The sequence below is a fragment of the Lepidochelys kempii genome, chromosome 1 (genome assembly GCF_965140285.1).
Source record: "Lepidochelys kempii isolate rLepKem1 chromosome 1, rLepKem1.hap1, whole genome shotgun sequence".
NCBI classification, from domain to species: domain Eukaryota; kingdom Metazoa; phylum Chordata; order Testudines; family Cheloniidae; genus Lepidochelys; species Lepidochelys kempii.
The window spans coordinates 107,762,437-107,788,691 of NC_136380.1; the positions used below are offsets into that span (position 1 = coordinate 107,762,437).

At 41.0% G+C, this 26,255-nt stretch overlaps 1 protein-coding gene across 5 annotated transcripts in view; it reads left to right on the forward strand.

Moving 5' to 3' along the window:
• MYO16 (myosin XVI) overlaps positions 1–26,255 on the forward strand; it is a 610,604-nt gene that overhangs the window by 214,558 nt on the left and 369,791 nt on the right. For all 5 annotated transcript variants that reach the window (XM_073349543.2, XM_078853554.1, XM_073349529.2 and 2 more), the window contains exon 5: positions 18,421–18,529. In XM_073349543.2, coding sequence (XP_073205644.1) covers positions 18,421–18,529 — 109 coding nt within the window. The remainder of the gene's footprint in view (positions 1–18,420; positions 18,530–26,255) is intronic.

The window sequence follows — 26,255 nt, forward strand, 5'->3', positions numbered from 1 at the left end:
CTTAGCCATTCAGACTTGGGAAAGCACCAGCTCTCTCTCTCCTGAAATTGGGGATTATCTGTGTCATTGATATTCTAAGGATTTGGTGTGTCACAAAAATGGGGCATGGCTATAGAGGTAAAGGAAAAAAAAACAAAATGTAAGTATGTAAATTGGAATCTAAATGCAACAGACACATTATTTAAAAGGTCAATTTATTGTATTTCAGGAAAATACACATTAACTAGATGCATTTTCTGCCATCTTCAATAGAAATATTATAGATCAGAGCAAAAAACATTATGAGGAGCTCTGTGGCTACAGTTACCAAATCACATGTGTACATTAGATTTTAACCCACAGTCGATAGAAGGTAAACATGGGTTAAAAGAGAATGCAGTCAGTATAATATACCATTTTAATGGAATAATCTATAAATAGTATACACTAAAGTGTAGGTTTTAATCAGGCCTTCTCGTAGCAAAATGATGATAACTGTGAAATAGTCTGCCTCCACAAAGTCTGTTGTTGAAATGTGTTGGAAGTAAAACATTCACTCAAAGAGAAGGCAGCTGCTCAGTCATTTTTATTTAATGTTCTATTTAATTTTCTTTCTTTGTGATTTGTCAACATGAGAAAATTCCTTTATTTTTGTGAGCCCTACTCTAAGTGTTGGGTTTTGCATCATGAGCTAGTGAAGAATGATTTTTTGATACCAATGACCTGCATCATGAGAATATATAGGGCAATGTTGTCCCCTTCACTTTTGCAAGGAGAATGGAGTCAAACTATTGGAGTTCAATCAGGAGCAATAAAAGAGGGAAATGCCCACACTTGCACAGTTCAGTGCATTACGTTCTGGCCTCTACAAAGCTTTGCCACTGGGAAGGAGATGGGGTGGAGCTATGGAGGGCTCTGCAAGTCCTACTGATTTTTCCTACTCGCAATCTGACTGGGTGTTAAATATTGCTTAAAGCTGTTTTATCACCCACAGACTCCCCTCTGAAATGCTGCTGAACAGCTTCTGTGGACATCACAAGGCCTTTGCAAATCTCTTAAGATCTCATATGTTAGATCAGTTATACTCAGACTGAGGTTCTCAAGCCACAAGTGGCTCTTTAATGTGTCTCCTGCGTCTCGTTGCAGCACATGATATTAAAACACTGTGTGAGCTAATTATTAACCAATCTTAGTTATTAACCAATCAGGATGCTTTTACTATGTTATTAACTAATTGTAGTTGATAAAGTAATAATACTTGGTCAGTCATTTTGCTGTGAGAATTATATATACATATACATGTTAAATGAAACCATAAAGTCACATACTGTGACTCTTTTGGGTAATGTTAATCACTAATTTGGCTCCTGAACCACTGAGCTCAGAACAGCACTGTTACACGGTTAGGGACCTTCCGCTCATTTTACTATATGTGTGTGTGCATGCACTTACATGCACACAGACACAAACACTTATAATGAATGACACTAAAAATATAGGTGAACTGGAGGCGAAAGTGTAAATACATTTATATATTTTTGTCTCGTAACATGTAGTTTTAATAGCTTATGTAAAGAAACATTTTGTAAAATGATGATGCAATTTTTCAAAAATGGAAAAAAGTGAACAGTGCTACTGAATAAATGCTGCCCTTTACATTTTGGAAACCTGAGTTCTATGTAAATATACTTTAGGTTAGAAGAGAACAAATATAATTTTTCTCAGTCTGTTCTGCATTTATTTGTCCATATTATGAAGCGAAATAATTTTTTCTCTTAATTTTGCACAATGCCTACCATATTCTGGACCATCCGAAAAATAATAATAATAGCAAATGATACCTTGGGAGGGGAATGCAGAGCAGAGAGATTTTTTACTTCAGTCTGAGCTGCATTAACAGGGCAAAACTACATTTTCCTCTGTCCATCCTAATTTCATAGTCATTTATATATGTCAGTCTAAATTTTATCCTTGGCTGCAGCTATACAACCTCATGAAGCCAGTGATGGTGATCATGAGTAACGGAGGACAGTGTTTTGCTCATGATTATATACAATTATAGACAAGTGTTAAATAACATATATTCACAGGAATAAATTACTCAAAGAATTCAAATATCTAAAGTAAATCGTATAGAGAACAATTGAGCAGCAAGGTAAAAATTTATGTTCTGAGAAAGATTGCAGAGGCTCCACCTGTGTATCAGAGAGTAGGGACTAAGCAACTTAAGGGGGGAGGGATAGCACAGTGGTTTGAGCGTTGGCCTGCTAAACCCAGGGTTGTGGGGCATTGAGGGGGCCATTTAGGGATCTGGGGCAAAAATTGGGGATTGGTCCTGCTTTGAGCAGGGGGTTGGACTAGATGACCTCCTGAGGTCAACCCTGATAGTCTATGATTATTTAGCTGTCCTACGGGTGGTTAGGGTGGAATAACAAAGCATGGCTGGAAACTGAACACCAAGTCAGGCACTTGGAGGGAGGTCAGGGAACTCTGTCAGAAGAGGAGTCAGAACGCTACATGCAGTCGCTAGAGAACAGGGCTGTAGCCTGACATGGATGTTTTTGGCTATATTGATGCCTTGTGAAACTCTAGTAATGTCAATGGTGTTATACTTGGCTTAAATTTGTCTTTTCTGAAATCTTTGTTTATTTTTGTCCAACTGATGTACCTAAAATCTCAAGTGTAAAGCAACGAGGGGCAGAAAAATCACTGGATGAAACTCTTCTTTTGTTGTTGCTAGACAGATGGTCAGCAGTACTAGTTTATCTGTCAGGGTCCATCATAACACATCCACAGTTAGAACTGGCTTTCACCTTGGGGGCAGGAAAGTGCATTCAGATCTTCTCTGTGACTGTGGCCATGTCTACACTACAAAATTATGTCAACCTAAATTACATTGGCATGCAGCCACTGCAGTTATTACATTGCTTGTGCATGTGCACACTTTACTCGTTGTGTTGGCGGTGTGTTTCGTCAGAGGTGGGATCTGAATCCATATCTTCTCCCTCCTAGGTGAGTGCCTTTATCACCAGGATAAAGAGTCATTCTCTTTTTAACCCAATGATTATTTAAGAATTGATACAATGTGGAACAGCTTCAGTAGGAGAGATTGAAAGCACAGTAGCCTATAACCTAGTGGTTAAGACACTCACTTCGCAGGGTTGCGATCTGAATTCAAGTTCCTGCTCCCAAGTGGGGATTCAAACCTGGGTCTCCCTCATGCATGAAAGTGCCTTATATATTAGGCTAAAGGTTATAAAAGAAGGACGGACACCATGCTCTTTGTCTCTCTGAGCCTCTTCTGATTTGCTGACAAGTTCTGAAAATGTTAGTAACGAAGTATTTTCTCTGAGTTTTTGGTTTGCTGGCCCAACTGCAAAATCAGTTATTTGCCCAGCTGTTGTCTTTAACTGTGAAATATTTGTATGAAACAAAAACATATATACCCTGTCCCAGAAATTTATATCTTGTATAGTAAATTCCAGTATTTAAAAATTAGACTACTATTTATAGTACTGGTGCAAAATGCTGGGTCTTGCAGTAACAATACACTAGTGTTTGGGGCAATTATTGCAGCAATGTCAATGGAATTTTTGTCTTGTTTTTGCACTTAGTATAGTAAGTAAGTATAGTATAGTAAAGATTAATGCATGCAACTGCCCAATGTCAGTTAAGTGAAAATGTAGCTCTGAACAATACTTACAAACGTGTTTGTTATTTTCATGCCCTATTTTTTTGAGCAGGAGATGTTTGCATGAATATTGATATATTTCAGCCACTTTGGCCACCACTGAGATGCCAAAGTACAGCAGTTAATGATTTTACCCTTTAGGTCCTATATGCAAGTATATGTTATTAGGTAGATTATCAGGCACAATGCATACTTCATGCATGCAAAGGTATTTAGGAACCAAAAAATGCAGATAGATACTTAGTGGGAACTCCAAAGTGCCAAAGAATGTTAGATGATTTGAAAATCCCACTAGACATCTGTTTGTATCTCTTGGTGCCTAAAAACCTTTGAGACTCGGGTCTTAATGCCTTTCCTAACCTGATCTACGATACAGTGCACACTCTAGAAAGTCCAAACTCCCCATTTCATAAAAGTTTGGTTTTCTTTGTTAAGAAAATAATCAGACAATTTAAAAGGTCATCATATTCCTTATCTGTATGCTTGGCTGCACTAAGATTTCTTCCCTTAGGACTGCTCACAGGCTCCACGGGGTTCCCAACTTCTATATATCCTGCAGAATTTTGGAACTCCAAAGATTCTTTAGGTTTTCAGCCATGTGGAGGGAGGTTTTAATTTCTCCTTGGCTTATCCATACTCTCCCTACATTTAATAAAGCATCAAATTAGCCATACAGATTTTACAGAGAGCCACTCAGGCCAGGCAGGCTGTATAAAACATATGCTGCTAGGGCCAACATTTAAAAAAATATTTTAAATAAAATAAACAAACAAACAAACAAAACACTGCCCTTTCATTAGATAGATTTCAATACTCTTTAACTAGTGTTAAGACCCCTTTTGTCTCTCTGATGTTTTAAAGATGCCTGAAAAGGAAGTCGGAAACAGGTCCAATGAAATACTCCTTGTAAAAGGGCACTCCCCCTATTCTGTAGCTCTACAGCGGCTGTGTCAATGCTCCTGGGTGTTTCAGGGTGGAGAAAGCCGAAGGTAGGGGCTGAGCAAGTGGCAGGTGAAGCTCTAGGCTGGAGCACAGTGCAGTTGGTATCTTCTGTTTATTACCCCTTATGGGCCACAGGTTAATTTAGAGTAGCCATGAGTTTTCAAAGGGATCTAACTATATTGGTGGTTATGAGCGGTAGAAACAAGCTGGTTTTGAGCTAGAAGAACACACAGAAATAACATTCATGCCAACATTCCAAATCAGGGTACATTTTGGAGGGCTTGTAATTAAAAAGCATTTTGACTAATTTTCTTTAACCTTTGCAGAGCAATTCTCCTTAGCCTTCAAAGCAACACTTAGCAACCTGAACTCAGTTGAATTATGCTTGAATGTAACTAAAGAATAATTACATGATTGTTTAAGACCATTACATCTGGATATGGGTGCGTAACTGAAGTAACAGAAAGGATAGGGGAAACCTTGATCCAGGTTTGTATTGTGTGATATATTGAGGATCATCCAGACCAGTCAGAAGTTCGGTTAACAGCTGCCCTGTAACCAGGGGTGTCTTACGGCTGGGCAGCTATAGCTCAGAGCCCTGACAGCAGTAACCTGCCCACAAGCATAAAAGTATCACCCTGACTCCCACCAGCCAAGTTACTCCTTGCAGAGTGACCTCAAGAATCCTTCCAATCCCAAGTCTCCCCCAAATCATCCTTCTCAAGTTCTTAACTACCAGACAGTTGGACTTTTCCCCTCTGGTTCATCACCTCGAAAGGAGTGACACCAGCGCCCCAGTTATCAGTTGACTTTGGCACATACACTCCATACAGTTTTCACACCAGTGACCTGCTCGGGGTAAAAATAGTCAGTGTTTATTTAATAGAAAAATCACAGATTCACAGATGAAATAGTAAGGAAAGGCAAACACATACAAATTACATAGGAAATAACCATAAAGACTCAACTTCAGGCTTTATACTTCTATATTAGATAAATTCCATCTTCTAGTACCAGTTATGTATTGCCTTTGAATAGTTTCCCAGTGTGCCCCTTAGCTCTAGGGGAGATCCAGAGTTCACAGACAACCCCCCACCTTTGAGACTGTTACCCTCAGTTCTGGATACCTTTCACTTCAAATCTCTTCCTTTTTAACAGGGTTTTCAGGGATTTTTTTTTCTTTCTCTCAGACTGTGGTGATACATTCTGCAGGAAATCGCTCTCAACTTGGTAGTGGGGCTGTCTCAGTGTCTTCCTATTAACTGTAATGTTCCATCATTTCCTGGGTTGTACCATGGTTTGATATGTAAACGTTTGACTTGAGAGGTGCCCCTCCCTCATGGTGACCAGATATCCCAATTTTAGAGAGACAGTCCCGATATTTGGGGGTTTATCTTACCTATTACCCCCGCCCCATCCCGATTTTTCATCCTTGCTGTCTGGTCACCCTCCCTTCTCTGTTGTGAGGTACATTTAAAATTGTAGTACAGGTCATGAGCACAGTATTCTACAAAGATGAATATATAGATTCATAAACACAGTCTGTATACATATCTCATAATGACCATCAAGTTCAGAACATTACAAGCTTTCATAGAAAACCTTAGTCAAAAATTTTTTGATACACGGTAACATTGTATATGATCAGTTGATTGTTTGCTTACTCTTTGGGGTTCAAATCCTCTGTTTTCCCCTTGGGGTGTCGGGACTCACACATGGTCATAAGAAATGTGTAATTCTCAGGTAGTTGCCAAATAAAAGGTACTACAACTGGGGAAATGAGGAGGCCTTGTCTCCCGCAACTTCTGCCATATAAATTTCCCATCACTGTGGGTTCAGGATTAATACAGCAGTCCTCCTTGTCCTTATGTCTCTTCTTAACATTCCTGCATCACTTTATAAAACCAGCTCTACAATGGGATGATCAATACTAAAGAAGGACAGGCCTGGTCTGAAGCTACAGATTTGACTTGGAGTTTCTAGATAGTCATGCAAATGAGCTCCATGACCTCCAGAGACATGTAGGACTTCTTGATGATCATCTATCTCCCCCTGCTGATGTACTAAGGTGTTACGATCTCTAAAGCTACAGTAACACCCATGTAGCAGTTCTTATGTGGAGGAGCAAAGGATATGAGGTCTCAGTTGTCAGGTCTTTTGTTTTCCAATAATCTCTTGATTGCCTTGAAGGGTTGCATTAAAACTTATTTTCCTTTGGAGCAATCCAATTTTAGCCACTGCTGGGGGAGTGCTTGATTTGATCAAGGGCCAGATTCATCCAGCAAATCCTCTATTCATTCCAATGTAATGTAATAGCTGTCTCACTAAATCTAAATGTAATGGATATTTGGGAACAAAGATTTTAAAATATTATCTATTTCCAGTACCTCATATATGCCTGGTTAGACAGATATGCTTTGTAGTAGGGTAGTCTGGAGGTTCTAATTATAAAGGCAAGTACTAAATAAAGGCTGATAAGGGCTCTTCAGTCATCAACTGTAGGACTTAGCTGATGAGCTGAACCTGATTTGGAATATATAATATTGATTAATTTTAGTTCCTTGATGAAAGCCTCTCATTAGGCAACTGTTGTTTTCAGACAGCTGTCATGAAGGGGTTACCCTCCAGAAAATCATGTAAGGGGCTGGAGAGGAGGAGAAGTGGAGAAGAAAATTACTACTTTCAAAAAAAGTGAATATTCATGTGCCTTCGTTTCAACTGTTATTCCTTACAGACAGCTGAAAAGGCACTATTGAAACAAAATTGATCAACTGGCCTAGGGATTTATGTTTATTTAGATTTATAAGACATTGACAAAACAGGTGCATATCTCAGGTCCTTGTAGTTATTTAAATACACAGCTAAACATAGAAACAAAACAGCCATCTCCAGAAGCAACTAAGTTTATCAAATGTTAGTGCCTGATTACAGGTACTCACTTAATCCTGCAAAGGCACCTGCCTGGGCAGATGGTGCTTCTCATAGGGCTGTAGCTTTCTCTTGGGTGCTATAATTGTAATTCTCCTGGAGTCAGGTGAATACACCAGAATATTGGCTTTCATTTTAAAACAATGTACATTTCTAGTCCTTGTTCTAGAGAAAACATTGATAATATAATTCCTAAAGGCTCAAACATCTGAAGCAAATAAACAGGCCCAACTTTAAAAAAAATCTGATGATTTCTAAGCCAGTCTCATGACTTTCTGGGGTCTGATTTGTGATTGTTTGAATCTTGAACCCTTTGTGTGACTGTACACATATACATTCCCTTGTAGGTGTTTGTGCACCCAGTATACTTGATTTGGGAACTTTTGCCAGCAGTACCACAAGATGGCACATGCACCTTGTCTCTCCTCATGCTCTCAGGTGAAGACATGGCTGCTGCCTCCTTCTCAGTTCTTTCTCACTGCCTGTGGCAAGAGTTGGCAGTCCCCATTACATTTGATTAGGTTAGCCAGCATCTCTACAACTTTTAGTGTGTAGCGTTAGAATTAGTAGTAGACTAGTTAGTAAATTAATTATAGTTTAGTAGTTATTCTGAAGGATTTTAGAATGAAAAAATCCCCAGGTTTTAAGCAATGTGCCATGTGCAGGGCTGTTATCCCTACCATGATTAGGAACAAGAGCTGCTTGATTTGTCTGGGAGAGGATCATGTGCGGGACAAATGTTCTATTTGTACCTTCTTCCACATCAGGACAGAAAACAGAGGAACTTTCATCCTAATGTCCACCTCATGTAAGAGGTGATGCGTCCTGCGTCAGAGCCAAGCGCTGACCGTGAAGAAGAGGACTCAGCATCAACCAGAAGTTCCCTCCAGCTCCTTCTGTTTCAAAATGCAAGTCCAGTGATAAATGTCCTGCTTCATCATCCCTGTCAGTCTCATCAAAGTGACCCAGACATTCTGATTCTAATAAAACCTCAAAGTCTCAGACTTCTCTCAGACAATCTTCTGGAAGTCCTCCAGTACCAGTTTGAGGCTTCAGAAATTTAAGTGCTCCCTGGTTCTGTCTGAGGTGGCAACACTGACTCCAGCTCGTTCTCCTGTCTGGGTCTGAAAATAAATGTGGATGAATCACAGTTACAACTGGAACAGCACATAACCTTTGCATGAGCATTGGCATGGCCAAGACCGTATTGGTCACAGATCTTCATCAGCTTTCTTTCTGGTCTCTGATAACTTTGTCCTAGTTGAGGATCTCCTGTCTCAGAACCAAGGCAAGTCTCTACATCTCTACCTTCAGTCTGTCCATGTCATGGTTTGGATGATCTCTGGTTGAATTCTTCTGAGAAATCATGCTCTTGAGGGTTTCAGAACGTATTGGTAAGCAACAGAAAGAAATCCACTAGAGCCATGTACACAGCAAAGTGGAAGAGATTTTTTGATTTTGGCATAATCTCAACATTTATCACCTCATCACACACAGGTCACATGGACTGGACTATCAGTTGCACCTGAAATCCTCAGTGTAGCAATGTGAAGACTCACTGGTGCGGCTCCTCCTGCTGGTTGTCTTGGGAATTAGCTTTCCAGCACTCAGAGTGCCTCCTGGTGGCCGGTGGCTCACCTGCCTCAGGTTCACTCCCAGACCCAGTGCCCCTTTCCTCAGGGTTCTACCCACAGCAGTACCCCCTTACTCTGGGTCTCCCCTCCCAGGGGAACCCCCAACCCTCTCACTCACCTTGCCTCAGTGGCTACTGCCAGTCGTTATCTAGACCCTGCTCACTGGGGCAAACCGCAGTCTGTCATGGCCACTCATCATTGGCAAGGAGGTTGGACCAGCTGCCTCTGCATAATCCCAGGCTGCTCCTCCCAGCCCCCATACCTGCATAGGCCTCTATCAAGGCCTACAGCCTGGGGAGTTGCCAGGCTGGAGCTCCCCAGCTCTTCCTCCCTTTCGCCAGCACTGCTCTGTCTCAAGTACCCTTCTCTCCCAGGCAGCCAGGTCCTTCTCTCTCAAGAGCTAGAGAGACTCCTCCAGCTCCTGGGCCCCCAGCCCTCTTATAAGGCCGGACTGAGCTGGCCACAGCTGTGGCTGCTTCCCCAATCAGCCTAGCTTGGCTGATTTTAACCCCTGCCTACTGAAGTGGGGCAGCCACCCCACTACACTCAGGATTTGCAATTAGTTCTGTGAGCCTTCACCTGGCTTCTGTTTCTGTACTACATCCACCAATAGACGGGTTTTGAATTTTCTCTCAACCTCCCATTTTCTCAATTTTTGAAAAGTCTACTCAACATTTACCCTCCTGTGTCTGATCCTCTCTAAACTCGTAGGACACTCCTCCCCCAAGTCCCTGCCTATGGAAACAGCTTCATTACCATTACTGTTTATGAAGATGACTTTTCCAGTGGTGATCACTTTTGCTAGGAGTGTTTCTGAACTTCAGGCTCTTCTGACTGATCCTTCTTTCCCGGACTTCCATAAAGATAAGGTTTCCCTTAGGCCACACCCTAAGTTTATGTCTAAGGTAGAGTCAGCTTTCCATCTGAATCAATTATTCATTTGCTGGTGTTTTTCCCTAAACTCCAATCTTCTAAAGCTGAAGAAACACTTCATACATTGGATGTTTGTAGACCTTTGGTATTCTACTGGGAGCACACTAGAACTTCTCCCAGGCTTTTCATAACCTATGCTGAGACAGCCAAAGGGCAATCAGTCCCAACTCAGAAAACCTCACATTGGATTTCTGACTGCATTAAGTTCTGCTACAATCTTGCTAAAGTCTCTCCTCCACTGAGAATAATGGCTCACGCCACCCGGGCTCAGTCCACTTCATCAGGTTTTCTGAGCAACCTTCCAATAGCTGATATCTACAAGGCAGCGATGTGGTCATCTATATGTACTTTTTCTGTTCATACCCAAACTTCTTGTGACAAAGCCAACTTTGGCAAGTTGGTGTTACAATTTCTGAAGTCCCTCCACCTATAAGGAAACTGCTGATGAGTCACCTGCAATGAAATGTATATGAGAACAATCACTCCAAGGGGAAAAAAGGTACTTACCTGCACAGTGACTGTTGTCCTTCCAGATGTGTTGTACACATATATACATTACATGATGCTCCCACCTTCCCCACTACTTTGGACATTATGTGCAGTGGTGCAAAGGGACAGAAATGGAGGTAGCAGCCACACCCTTTTTATGCCTTCACCTGAGAACACAAGGAGAACACAAGGAGAACAGGGGCACATGCGATGCCTAGTTGTACTACTGGCTAAAGTCTGACTCGGGTGCACTGGCACACAAACACCTGCAGTCGAATGTATATGTGCACAACATATCTTGAAGAACAACAGTTACTGTCTGAATAAGTGACTGTTTTTGTTGGCAATACCAGAGAAGAAGGAAAATGAGATATCTGTCCTAAAGAGCTTACCATCTAAGTCCCTCAACCTGCAATTGGATCTGCTAGCACAGACCAGTGTGCCAGTGTAGAATGCCACTAAAGCTGACCCCTCAATCAGACCTGCTAGTTAATGTGGCTGTGCACTGGAATAAGGGTCTATGCTAGAGGATTCAGTTGCAGGATTGGGATCAGGAATGAGAGTAGGTGCATGGTGGTTTTATTTTTTACTAAAATTTAAAATGCTCATTTATGATTATTGAAATAAAAAAATGATTGTCTAACAACTGCAAGAACTAGAATTTTTCTGGTGTTTAGTTTATAAACTATATTGCAAAACCCTCCACTGTTAAATCTAATTTTAGCAGCTACTTCCTTATTGGTCTGCAGCAATCAGAATAAGCATGGTAACAGTAATTGATGCTTCTCTTGGTCTCCCCACTCCCTCACCTCCTTCCCCTTCCTTTCCCTTCAGAACTGAAGGTGTTGTTACATTAAAATAAAGGTGTCTAATCAGAGGAGTAATGTAAGATTATAAATATTTTTATGTTAAATGTGTTCATTGTTCAGTAATCTAAATACTTTTTTTAAAGTACATCTGGGTCAAGTTCTTATTTTAAAAATGTGCACTGCTGTTCAGAATTACTTCATTATCCAAATTCTGAAACATCTCTTATCTGTCTAGCTGCAAGTTTGACCAAGCTTGACCTCCTGTTTGTGACTGGTTCGTCATAAACATTTCTGAAAGAGGTGAACTAATGCAGTTGTGTCCCATAAAATGTATGGGATCTAAGGAATTCCATGTTATATCCTTCCCTCTATGAAATTACACTTTACCAAGGGAATGAAATACATTCTTCAGACTAACTTAAATGTCCTTCATTTCCTAATTTGTAATGTGTAGAAGGAACGTTGTTTACTTAGCTCCAATTAAAAAGAAAATATGTACTGTATAGATAAATGCTTTTTCTTGTGAATGTTGCCTGACATTGCTTGGATGTCAGTTTCATGCAGGAAAAGATGTGTACTTTTAGGTTTTAAATTGTGCTTTTAGTAAATAAGCCCTTTAGATAAGAAAGTGTGCATTAGTTCTATCGAAAACAAAAACAAAAAAACAATCCAACCAATATAAATGTGCTGAATACAAAATTATTCTGAATAGTGAAACAAGTACAGTAAAATAAAGACAGGTTTCAGAGTAGCAGCTGTGTTAGTCTGTATTCGCAAAAAGAAAAGGAGGACTTGTGGCACCTTAGAGACTAACAAATTTATTTGAGCATAAGCTTTCGTGAGCTACAGCTCACTTCATCGGATGCATTCAGTGGAAAATACAGTGGGGAGATTTATATACACAGAGAACATGAAACAATGGGTGTTACCGTACACACTATAACCAGAGTGATCACTTAAGGTGAGCTATTACCAGCAGGAGAGCGGGCGGGGGAACCTTCTGTAGTGATAATCAAGGTGGGCCATTTCCAGCAGTTGACAAGAACATCTGAGGAACAGTGGAAGTGTGGGGTGGGAGGAATAAACATGGGGAAATAGTTTTACTTTGTGTAATGACCCAACCACTCCCACTACCCAACCACTCCCAACCAACCACTATTCAATCCTAGGTTAATTGTATTCAGTTTGCAAATTAATTCCAATTCAGCAGTCTCTCCTTGGAGTCTGTTTTTGAAGTTTTTTTGTTGATGAATTGCAACTTTTAGGTCTGTAATCGAGTGACCAAAGAGACTTTGAAGTGTTCTCCAACTGGTTTTTGAATGTTATAATTCTTGATGTCTGATTTGTGTCCATTTATTCTTTTACATAGAGACTGTCCAATTTGACCAATGTACATGGCAGAGGCAGAGGTATTTTCCACTAAATGCATCTGATGAAGTGGGCTGTAGCTCACAAAAGCTTATGCTCAAATAAATTTGTTAGTCTCTAAGGTGCCACAAGTACTCCTTTTCTTTTTAGTAAAATAAAGGTTAGCCAATCTTTTAAAGTAATCCTCTTCTTCAAATCCATCCTCAGAATGTGTTTTCCTCAACTCCCTAGTGCTGATTCACACTTTTGAGACAGTTTAATAGAAATATGTATTTTAATGGAACCAGTGTATAAAATGCTCAAAACATTTCATGCTGTATAAACCTCCCTCCCATTCCCACCCACTTAGACTAATGTCATAGAATCATAGAATATCAGGGTTGGAAGGGACCCCAGAAGGTCATCTAGTCCAACCCCCTGCTCGAAGCAGGACCAATTCCCAGTTAAATCATCCCAGCCAGGGCTTTGTCAAGCCTGACCTTAAAAACCTCTAAGGAAGGAGATTCTACCACCTCCCTAAGTAACGCATTCCAGTGTTTCACCACCCTCTTAGTGAAAAAGTTTTTCCTAATATCCAATCTAAACCTCCCCCACTGCAACTTGAGACCATTACTCCTCGTTCTGTCATCTGCTACCATTGAGAACAGTCTAGAGCCATCCTCTTTGGAACCCCCTTTCAGGTAGTTGAAAGCAGCTATCAAATCCCCCCTCATTCTTCTCTTCTGCAGGCTAAACAATCCCAGCTCCCTCAGCCTCTCCTCATAAGTCATGTGTTCCAGTCCCCTAATCATTTTTGTTGCCCTTCGCTGGACTCTCTCCAATTTATCCACATCCTTCTTGAAGTGTGGGGCCCAAAACTGGACACAGTACTCCAGATGAGGCCTCACCAATGTCGAATAGAGGGGGACGATCACGTCCCTCGATCTGCTCGCTATGCCCCTACTTATACATCCCAAAATGCCATTGGCCTTCTTGGCAACAAGGGCACACTGCTGACTCATATCCAGCTTCTCGTCCACTGTCACCCCTAGGTCCTTTTCCGCAGAACTGCTGCCTAGCCATTCGGTCCCTAGTCTGTAGCTGTGCATTGGGTTCTTCCGTCCTAAGTGCAGGACCCTGCACTTATCCTTATTGAACCTCATCAGATTTCTTTTGGCCCAATCCTCCAATTTGTCTAGGTCCTTCTGTATCCTATCCCTCCCCTCCAGCATATCTACCACTCCTCCCAGTTTAGTATCATCCGCAAATTTGCTGAGAGTGCAATCCACACCATCCTCCAGATCATTTATGAAGATATTGAACAAAACCGGCCCCAGGACCGACCCTTGGCGCACTCCACTTGATACCGGCTGCCAACTAGACATGGAGCCATTGATCACTACCCGTTGAGCCCGACAATCTAGCCAGCTTTCTACCCACCTTATAGTGCATTCATCCAGCCCATACTTCCTTAACTTGCTGACAAGAATACTATGGGAGACCGTGTCAAAAGCTTTGCTAAAGTCAAGAAACAATACATCCACTGCTTTCCCTTCATCCACAGAACCAGTAATCTCATCATAAAAGGCGATTAGATTAGTCAGGCATGACCTTCCCTTGGTGAATCCATGCTGGCTGTTCCTGATCACTTTCCTCTCATGCAAGTGCTTCAGGATTGATTCTTTGAGGACCTGCTCCATGATTTTTCCAGGGACTGAGGTGAGGCTGACTGGCCTGTAGTTCCCAGGATCCTCCTCCTTCCCTTTTTTAAAGATTGGCACTACATTAGCCTTTTCCCAGTCATCCGGGACTTCCCCAGTTCGCCACAAGTTTCCAAAGATAATGGCCAATGGCTCTGCAATCACAGCCGCCAATTCCTTCAGCACTCTCGGATGCAACTCGTCCGGCCCCATGGACTTGTGCACGTCCAGCTTTTCTAAATAGTCCCTAACCACCTCTATCTTCACAGAGGGCTGGCCATCTCTTCCCCATTTTGTGATGCCCAGCGCAGCAGTCTGGGAGCTGACCTTGTTAGTGAAAACGGAGGCAAAAAAAGCATTGAGTACATTAGCTTTTTCCACATCCTCTGTCACTAGGTTGCCTCCCTCATTCAGTAAGGGGCCCACACATTCCTTGGCTTTCTTCTTGTTGCCAACATACCTGAAGAAACCCTTCTTGTTACTCTTGACATCTCTGGCTAGCTGCAGCTCCAGGTGCGATTTGGCCCTCCTGATATCATTCCTACATGCCCGAGCAATATTTTTATACTCTTCCCTGGTCATATGTCCAACCTTCCACTTCTTGTAAGCTTCTTTTTTATGTTTAAGATCCGCTAGGATTTCACCATTAAGCCAAGCTGGTCGCCTGCCATATTTACTATTCTTTCGACTCATCGGGATGGTTTGTCCCTGTAACCTCAACAGGGATTCCTTGAAATACAGCCAGCTCTCCTGGACTCCTTTCCCCTTCAAGTTAGTCCCCCAGGGGATCCTGGCCATCCGTTCCCTGAGGGAGTCGAAGTCTGCTTTCCTGAAGTCCAGGGTCCGTATCCTGCTGCTTACCTTTCTTCCCTGCGTCAGGATCCTGAACTCAACCAACTCATGGTCACTGCCTCCCAGATTCCCATCCACTTTTGCTTCCCCCACTAATTCTACCCGGTTTGTGAGCAGCAGGTCAAGAAAAGCGCCCCCCCTAGTTGGCTCCTCTAGCACTTGCGCCAGGAAATTGCCCCCCACGCTTTCCAAAAACTTCCTGGATTGTCTATGTACCGCTGTATTGCTCTCCCAGCAGATATCAGGAAAATTAAAGTCACCCATGAGAATCAGGGCATGCGATCTAGTAGCTTCTGTGAGCTGCCGGAAGAAAGCCTCATCTACCTCATCCCCCTGGTCCGGTGGTCTATAGCAGACCACTACACTACCACTACATCACTCTTGTTGCACACACTTCTAAACTTAATCCAGAGACACTCAGGTTTTTCTGCAGTTTCGTACCGGAGCTCTGAGCAGTCATACTGCTCCCTTACATACAGTGCTACTCCCCCACCTTTTCTGCCCTGCCTGTCCTTCCTGAACAGTTTATAACCATCCATGACAGTACTCCAGTCATGTGAGTCATGTAATCCTAACCTAGAAGCTGATCCCCAATTCCTATTGAAGTCACTGTTGGATTTTTTTTCTGTTGACTTCAGTGGGCATTGGATCATGTCGTTATCATTTAAGCTCCTCAGAGCACAACTCATGTCTTCTAGTAATAATAATCCCTCATAAGTAGTACACTTTTGCCACTCAGGTTTAAAGAGAGGCTGTCCTTAGTTTGTAGCTATCACTTTAATAAGAGTAAGAGTAAGCCATACTCTTATCACACAGGCTTCAACTGGTCATCTGGAGGGATAAGGAAGGATTTTTTCCCCTTGATGCACAATTGACCGGATGTATTTTGGGTTGTTTATTTTTTATTTTCCCCTGAAACATTGGGGATTGGCTACAGCTGGAAATAGAGCATCAAGTCAGGGCGTATTAGGGCTCTGAGGAGGTGCAGAAAATCCTCTTTCTTAGATGCTTGGGTGGTATGTCTTGCTCAGGGTCAAACTGATTACCACATTTGGAGTCAGGAAGGAATTTCCTCACAGGTCAGTTTGGCAGTGATCTTCGATGAGTTGGTGGGGGGGGGTCACTTTCCTCTTCAGTATGCTGCATGGATTGCTTGCTAGTATAATCTGGGCATATTGTTGTACCAATAAAATAAAAACCAGCAGGATCTTATTAAAGGGAAAAAGGCAAAATACCACATTTATTGTGAATACAGAAAGAATCATAGTAAGCAGTTAGTTATAGTTATAACATTCCATTCAGTCTCAAATTTATTCTCACATTCATTCATACAAACATACACACACACACACACACACAGGTTCTGCAAGGTTGTTATCATAGTTACCAGCCTTAGAGTTGCTCATGCCAAGCCACTGGCCAGGTGGCCTGGACATGAGGAGGGAGCAGGGCCTTGTCAGATGCTCATCTGATGCTCCTGGAAGTTGGTTTGCAGAATCAGACCCCAAAGTTCTCACTTTTTAGAGTCTATTTTTATAGGAATTTCTTCCTATGCCAGTCTATGGGAATTGCTTCATCATGCTGTTGCTGAATCAATCAGCAGATAGCACATTCCTGACGGCTCCAAGATGTTATCTTGTTCTTTGGTTCTCCCATTCTTGAGGCTGTTGGGTGGATTCCAGTCTGCCCTCCGGGTGGGGTCCTCTGGTTATTTCCACTTGACACCTTCTTCAGCCGATGGACACTGGATTCTTAGGCTGGCACCTCCCTGATCATTCAGTTATTATCCACACCAAGCATCCATCCACATACATCCTCTATCTCTATTTTAATCACAATGGTTAATACAACAAAAGGGTGGGGAGTCTCTGGGTGCTGTTTCTGTTGTTAGAGTATTGCTTTGAGTCTCTCTCTCTGTGAATTGCTTTGAGAACAGACTCTGTCTTAGAATGTACTAACACAGTTAGCAGCTTGCAAGTTTCACACAGAGAGGGAGAGAAACAGTACCAAAAACCAAGAGACCTCTTAATTAGTAATACCCTGGAATTTAAACTCTGGGGAATCAAACTCATTTGTGATTTTAATACAGAACTTCTTTAATATGATCCAACAATATCTCACATAATCAATTCCCTGCCCTTGCAGGGGCCTCAGGAATTGGTGGTACCTTGGCCTTTCCTGTTCTCTGCCTGTGGCACACAATAATTTAGTTTCCTCAGGATTGAAATGTTTTAGTCTCACTAAAGTCATTGAGCTAAATATAGGGGTATCTGGGTGAAGTTCTATGCCCTGCGTTATCCAGAAGGTCAGACTAGATGATCTAATGGTCCCTTCTGGCCTTAAACACTATGAAAGCTGCAAGGAAAAGTAATTAAATGTAATAGAAGTCACTTTTGTTTTGAATTGCTGTTGAAAAAGCTGTTGAATTGCTGTTGATAAAGCCACAGGGAGAAGTACTTAAACTGAATAGAAGTTATGTTTTCTAAAAGAAGATACAGGACCCTTTACTGCAATCAGGCTTTCCTCAGTGATACAATTATAATTGTTTTTCATGGAATAGCACAAATCTCTTGTAAAAATAGGATTAGATTTGCCACCATATTGCGACTTGTGACTAATCCTCCTTAACATGGAAAATATGAAATTCTCCCACGGTTCTTACCACCTAGGAAGTGTGTGGCTTCATAGTTTCTGACATAATTTCCCCCTGACATCCCTGGGCCTCTCTTAATCAATCTGTCTTTATATCAAATTTTGAGTTGGATTTGTAGTAATATGGACATCAGTCCTTTAGGGATTTCACTGTAAACCATCAAACTCACGTTCATTGTTTAAACCTTGTGACAAAGGTGGGTTTTGTTTGTTCTGTTTTTATCTTCACTTTTCATTTGGAGCTTCATTTTCAAATGAATCCACAATGTGAAATAAAATGCTGTCCAGAACAAAAGACATTTGCCTAACTTCTGGAAACTATCCAAGACCCCTGAGTTTTACATATTTGCCTATAGAAACAGTAAATTGGCCCTAATATTGGTGTACTCACAACTTTTGAAAACTTTTTTTAACTGTAGCTTTTAGATATAAAGATATAAAATGTTCTTAATTATTGCTTTTAGGCTGGGGCCAATGTGCTGCTGCAGGATGTTAATGGAAACATTGCTCTTGATTATGCCATTGAAGGGACGGAATCCAGCTGCATCCTTCTGACATACCTGGAAGAAAATGGTAGGTCAGCTCTTATTTTGGATTTTTTACCCTTTCTTTTGGGGGGCAGAGGGAGGTACAAGAGGCCAGATCTTCAGCTGATGCAAGTCAGCACTGAAGTCAAAGGAGCTTTTTTCAGAAGGGGTGTGGGTTTGGGTGCAATCACAATAATGCTGACTATGTGTGAATATCACACAGCACCAGAATTTAGAGAGAGGGAGAGAAATTGGAAAACCAGCAGATGGTTTCCGATGGTAACCATCTCAGATCTTCTGTCCATTTATATGGAGACACCAGAATGCTAATTCAGTGCAGAGAAGCAGGCCAGGGTACTTTAGCAGATAAACCACTTAAATAAACAAACAATCTTGGCATGTCAAATCCAGGTACAATCTGAATTTACAACATTCAGCAGTAACTACTTGTAGTTGCTATGCTTCCCTTTCAAATGCGAGGAGCATAGCTTCAGGCTATTGTGATTGTCTTCTTTTACAGGCTGTAAAATATTGATCATGCACCTATTCCCAATGGAAATAATGTATATGAAATTTTATGACTTTAAAAAACTTTTAATTTTGCATTGATAGAATATTTTACATGGATTTGTATTGTTTAATGACAGATGACAGCAATCGTATATCAGGGATACTTTGTTATTCACTAGTTTAATTCCAAATGTAGGTATCAGATCTGCAGCAATATCTGTAGCAATATTTTGGCTGGAATATGTCAGTTCTGTTACACTTACATTCATTCACATTGCAGTGAGATCTAAAGCAATTTATGTATGTGACAAAGCATCCTACCAATGGACACGTGGGAGAAAAGCTGAATTAAACTGACAAGAAGATGATATCCAATGTGTGGGTATACAAATATAATCAGTGGTGTTTCCAATGGTTCAGATATCATGATATTTTCCATCATTTTGTTTTCCTGTTGCTTGGACAATTTTTTACATTTCAAGAACTTTCTTGTTGGAAAATTAGATTAATGTGTGTTTGCCAGTTGCATGAGTTGCTTGAATCCTCATTGCACTGCAATATGCAAAGAGTTGGGGCTGCAAGAACTTTGGCTAAAGTTGCATTCAGCATGCATATTATACAGCAGAATGAATTCTACTTATTATACTACCAGTTCCAATGGATCTTCATTAAAATGTTCTCTGGCCCCTGTGATACAGGAGGGCCACGGAGCAGTGGGAGAGTGGTCGAGGGAAAATATATAATCCTGAGGCTAATTAAGGTGTGATTCCCTGTAGACTAGAGGGGGTGGCTACAGGTTAATTGGAGCACCTGTAGCCAATTAAGGCCCTGTCAGGAACCTACTAAACCCCCCTGCTTCAGGCAGTCAGGAGGAGGAAGAAGAGAGGACTGGAGTTTGGAGGTGTGTTTTGAAAAAACAGAGAGCCAGAAAAACCAGGGAGACCCTGCCCCAGCAGGGGAGGGAGACTCCCTTCCCCAGTGTCCAAGGACCGAAGGTACCCCACCCAAGGGGGAAGACGGTAAGAACCCGCAGGGGTTGAGTGGGGCTGGGACTCAGAGTGAGGAGCAAACCCAGACCCCTCCCCCGCTTCCTTCCTCTACCACCTTCCTGGGGCCCCAAGAGTAGGGGCAATGGGTGGCATCTTAGCCCCCCACCAAGAAAAGCACAGGACCCACCATACTAATATTGGCTAGCTTGTCACACCCCCCAGTCAGGTTGTCTGTGTGCTATTTTGCTTATAAAAGAGAAATACATAAAATATAAATGGCAAATATTTTGGTGCTCATTTCAAAAAGATTTGCTAGATGCATTCCAATTTTTCTAGATTCAAGGACAACTTATGGAACAGTGTCTTTGTACGACAAAATGTAGAGCTGGGGCAGAGTTTATCGTAAAGACCATGGTTCTGGATGAGTGGTGGGAGGTTGTTGTAGGGAAAAAATTAAACAGTGATACATCTGGCTCTGATTGCAACTCAGTGAAATCCTGGCCCCTCTGAAATCAAAACTCCTATTGACTTCAATAGGGCTAGGACTTTTCCCAATGCAGCTGTGCCACTGTACGCTGCTAGTACAGATGCTCTAAGCCAGTGGTGGGCAACCTGCGGCCCGTCAGGGTAATCCGCTGCTCCCATTGGCCAGGAACGGCGAACCACGGCCACTGGGAGCTGAGGGTGGCCGTGCAAATGTAAACAAACTGTCTGGCGGGCCGCTGCTCTAAGCAACTTAATTACTCCAGCCCCCGCAAGCAGCGGTAGCTGTGTCGGCGGGAGAAGCTCTCCTGGCGACAGTGCTGTCCAAACTGGCGCTCAGGTTGGTGTAACTTATGTCACTCAAGGGGGTGACTTATTCACATTCCAAGAGACATAACTTACACCGACTTGAGCTGTAGTGTGTACACAGACCCAGTCTGTGATATATTCATCCCAAGGTGCACTCATTCTGCAGTTAGAGATCTTTTATTTTTAATTGTCATCTCAAACTATTTAAACAGTCCACTGGCTTTATCAAAATGACAACTGAAAAAAGAAAACATTAAAGAAAGGATATATGGTAATCTGGGAAGCATGAGTTCTACTGAATCACCGGGAATGAAAGTGATGCCAGGTTCTGCTCTTTCTGTGAAATGACAAGAGCTGTAAGAAAAGAGTGCATGATTCCGACTCCCCCACCCCTGTCATGCTCTGAACAAAAGGCTATTTTTGGAGTAACACTATTCAGGCCTAGAGAAAGTTGAGAAAAAGTAACTTCTTTAATAAAAAGCATAACTACATGAAAAAGGGAGTTGGAGTGTTCCCTAAGCTAGAGAGACCAGTTAAGATGGCTTTCAGAGAATCTCCATAGCATCTTATTGAGTGATGACAACATACAAAGAAATGACACGTGATAACAACATTATATATCAAACACTTTCAATGGCTGAACATACCTTGAGGACAGGGTACTGTTACCTGTCAACTGTTGAAGAGATGATTAACCATTTTGTGGGATTCATACATATCATACTACAACCCAGCTTCCTGAAACTGCAAATTTCACTAAATGAAAAAAAAAAAAAATTGAGCAGTATAATCACAGAATATTTTCATCGTTTACACATTTATCCTAAACTTGTATGTTAAGGCCTGGTTGAGACAGCAGGATTAATGCTATCCAGTTTGTGTTTTCAAAATAATTTACAGTAGGCCAAGTTGGTGCTCATCTTTCAGTCAGCAAAGCAAAACTCAGGATTTAGACCCACGTCAAAATCCTTTACCAAAGATGCATTTTTCCAATAGCCTGGGCCCAGTCACTTGTTAATAAGAATTCTGCAGTTAATTACATACATAAATTAATCTCTCTGCTGTTTTTTCTGATTAGTGCCATACATTCTCATTGAAGTATGGTCTTTTGACCTCCAGTAAGTTCACACAGCCTTCAATTTGTGATTTTGTGAATGACACAAATACAGCCTCTCCCCCGCACCACCACCACCACTAAAAGCCTTGAACTATTCTCCATTCTATCAGTGAATTCCTAAGATGTTCTCTTGATGTTCTCCATTGAATCATACCATCTGACTTTAGCATTAAAAAAAACTGGCAGTGGAATGCAGAAAATATTCTAATAACGGCCTCTAATTACATATAATTAAAGGCTCAGTTAAAAATTACACTGAATGCTACTGTCTTCCCAGTCTGATGATTCAAAGTAGTATTGGAACAATTAACTTTGCAGGTATAGAAAAAAATTGTAATTAGAGAGCTTTAAAGGTATGGTAAGCTAAGTTTTTTGTGTATTTTTATTTTTAGATCTTATCACCCGCTCAGTTCATAGCTAATCTTTAATCAGAACATAATCCATTAAAATGTTTTCTAAATACTTTATATTGGAAGAGCAGAGTTATTCAGTCCAATTATTGGACCTCTGCTGGGGAATATAATTAAAATGGCAGTCCCATAATGAGAGACAAGGCCATCAATGGAGGTAATAAAACAGTGGTGGTTATTTGCCATTGTCACAAAGTTTAAAGTCAAATAATCTAGTCTGAGCTGTATGTCATAGGCCCCTAAACACCACACAGACACTCCCTCAGTAACCAGAACTGGTCCAAAATATTACAGCCTCAGGAGACTCAACTCTTATGTGCCACAGACAGAGAATAAGGCGCACCAATGTGCGAGGCCCCTGCAATAGCAGGGAATTGGTTACATGAGATATACCCTCATGGTCATAGCAAGTGAGCTGTGCCCCATGCTGCAGAGTGGAAGGTGAAACCCCCAGAAGGTCCCTGCCAATCTGACTTGGGGAAAAATTTCTTCCCAACCCGTAAAGTAGGGATTTGTAAAGAGTGTTTCCAAACTTTACACACACACACACACACACACACACTTAGTAAATATTCTTTAGCTCCAATATTTACAGTACATTTCATGAGGTTTTTCATTTTTATATTCAAGGTATTTCTAGAAGTCCCTGAAAAAAAATTTCTGAGATGGAGGGAAAAACTGAGCAAAAAGACTAAAGAATCTGAGATCTGACAGAGAAGTTTCTCTTGAATCTGTTGAAACAAACTCCCTTCTCCACTGTTCATTTTAACAACAAGGTTTACTTTGGGGAAGGCCTGAAGTGCTAAATAACATCAATCGTATTAGATGCATATTCTCCTTCCTTTTTACCTTTTAATATTCCCTGATTTGCTGAAGATACCATGATTTAAATACATTTTCTCCTCTCCAAATATTTTCAAGGTTATGAAAGTTGTTGGCTGCTTTTGATATTCATTGCCTAACATCTGGCACAATGTCACTAACATTGCACATCTCATTCCCTAGACAGGTAAAATGATTTACTACTTCTTGTGTTCCTTTGGCCATTCTAATGATAATTTTTGGGACATTGAAAGTCATATATTTTGTTTTCTCCGTGTTAATGAGCAAAACAGCTTGTTTTGCTGTATCTGCCAAAAGCTGGATCTTTTCTTCCATTAAGCAATGTGTTGAATTAACCAGGACAATGTCATCAGCAAACGTAAGGTAATCCAATTGTGATTCATAAAATTTGTCCATAAAATTCCTTGATTTTCTTCGAAGGTTACTTTCTTCACAACATCATCAATGACCAGTGCAAATTAGAGTGGGGACATAATACACCCTTGCCTTACTCCAGTGGTCACTGCAAACCAATGACTAACGCTGTCACCTTCTCTGGTTGTACATTTGTCATTATCATATAGATGCTTGATAACTATTTTTGCTGGTAGTCCACAGTATGCCACAATTTTCCAAAGACTGTCTCTGTGTATGCTTCAAAAGCATTCTGGAAATCTATAACATTTATCACAAGAAGTGCTTGTCACTCTGCACTGTGTTCTATAATATGTCTGAACAACAATATGGCCTTCACCTGGCCTCACTGGTCTAAAAACTGCTTGTTCCTTTCTTGAAGTTCTGTTTCATTCTTGATAATGTTGTATACGATTTTCCCAGGCACTGAGAGTAACGTGATTCCTCTCCACTTATTGCGGTTGATAAGGTACCATTCCTTATCAATTTTACTATAAGGCTGCTCTTTTGCTGGGTTGGGTACTTTTCTTCATTCCATATTCTATCCAAAAACACAAGGGGAGTCTGGAGATCGTTTCATCACTTGTTTTAAGCATCTCTGCAGTAATGTTATCCTCTTTAGCTGCTTTGCCATTTTTCAGTTTACTGATGGCTTTTCTACCTTCTTCCATTGTAATAACTCCTAAATCAATATCAAACTCTATTGGTAGGTCTTCATCACATATACCTAGTAGTTTGCTTGATCTTGGTCTATTTAAAACAGCCTGACAGTGCTCTGCCCATCTTTTCCTTTGTTCTCCTTCTCTACTAAGAGTTCTTCCATTTGTACTTTAATAGGGCTCCAGTACTGGTAAAGTTTCCTGTTAACTGTTTGATTCAAGGTTGTAAGGTCAAATCTTTGGTTAGCATCTTCAGCATCTTGATATTTGCTATCAGCACATACCCTTTTATCTCTTCCAGCACTTCTTTTTACCTCTCTGTCTAGAGCTTCTATCTTCTTGCCACTTGCTACTCTCTTCACATGTGTTAGCACTGATAAGTTTTGCTTTACACTTCTCTTTTCCACTGCTGCATTAGTAATCCATTTTTCCCTTTTATATTTTGTTGTTATTTGAATGGTCTTTGCGCTTTCTAGATATCACTTTCTGATGTTTTTCCACAAAGTATCAATGTCTTGGTTTTCTTATGTTCAGCCCAGGAGAACCACTGACCCTGTTCTTCATTTCAAGCTGAAAAGCACTTTTTTGTGTTTCGTTCTTCAAATTGTGCACTGTTGATGTGTGGCCTTCTTTTAACTTTCTTCTTCCCCTTTAACTTGATCTTTAGTTTAGCAATACCAAGATTATGGTAATTTCCCACACCTGTTCCTGTGTACCCATATACATCTGCCAACAAGCTGTAAAACTTTCTTGAAATACAGAAGTGATCTACGTGGTTCTTTGTAGTACCATTTGGGGGAGTTCCATGTCATGTTATGAATTTCTTTATTAGGAAATATTGTTTCATCTATCACTAGATTATTCACACCACAGATTTCTGCTAATTATTTACCATTTTGCCGCACTTGCACATAGTTTTATCCAAACTATCATTGTTACTTCCAGCCTTTGCATTACAATCACCCACATTCACTAGGATATCATGTTTTGGGACCTTACTTAACACCTCATATTACAAATCACAAAAAGCATCATTTTCATCTAGCTTTTTGTTGGTTGGTGCATAGCATTCTGTAACTCTTAATTTGAAGAATGTAGTCTGAAAGTGAGATCTAATCATTCATTCATTGACTGATTTTCACTCAGTTAGTGCCTGTTATGCTTCATTCAACAGTATTGCTTCTCTCACCATCTTCATGTCTATCATCCACGTTCCTGGAGATGATGATGGTTTTATTTGTTTCTCTAAAGTGTAGTTTGTTCAACTCTGTCCATCTACACTCATGGATTCCAAAGACATCAAGATGGTATCTGTCTGTTTCTTTAATTATCTGAGCAGGTTTAGTAGCTTTGTACATTTTTTCACATTCCAAATCCAGTTTTCATTACTGATCTCTCCTTGAACAAGGGACTTTTCAGGACATTATGCACTAATGCACAAATAGATAACAATGTAGCTCTTATTAAAACAAGTTGGAATTAAGTAGTTAAATCTCTGGTAACTGCTTTGAAAATGTAGGCATACATTCTGTGGGATATTACCCATTTTTGTGGATTTTCAGACACAAATAACAGGGCTGACATTTATTTGAAATGTTCTGCATATTCTGTTTTCCTGTACAGAAGTCACAATAAAACTCAGCTTAATTATAGCTACTGTAGTGGCATTGTAATGCCTAATGAAATTAATCACTGCTTGAAGAAAGCAATAAGCAGACTCCTCTTGCCTAAGGACATCCTCTGGATACCCTAAACATTCTTTATGTTTGGGGAGAGGTGCTTCCAGTTGTGAAAGGCTTCATTTAAGGCACAGCCCTGAACTGAGAGGTGAGGTGGTACTCTAGTGCCCAGTGGGAGCTTTGGGAAGCATTGTGCTTTAAGTGGACACAGTGCCTCCTAGAGCATAGGGAGAATGTGGATTCTGTGCCCTCCTTGAAGAAAGTTCATTATCTGCTCTCTTCTTCCATCATTGGTTAGAGTATAGTAACAAACAGGGCCATGAACTTCCCACCCTGTCTGACTATTTGGGGAAACTAGTACTTTAGAGGCCTTCACTCTG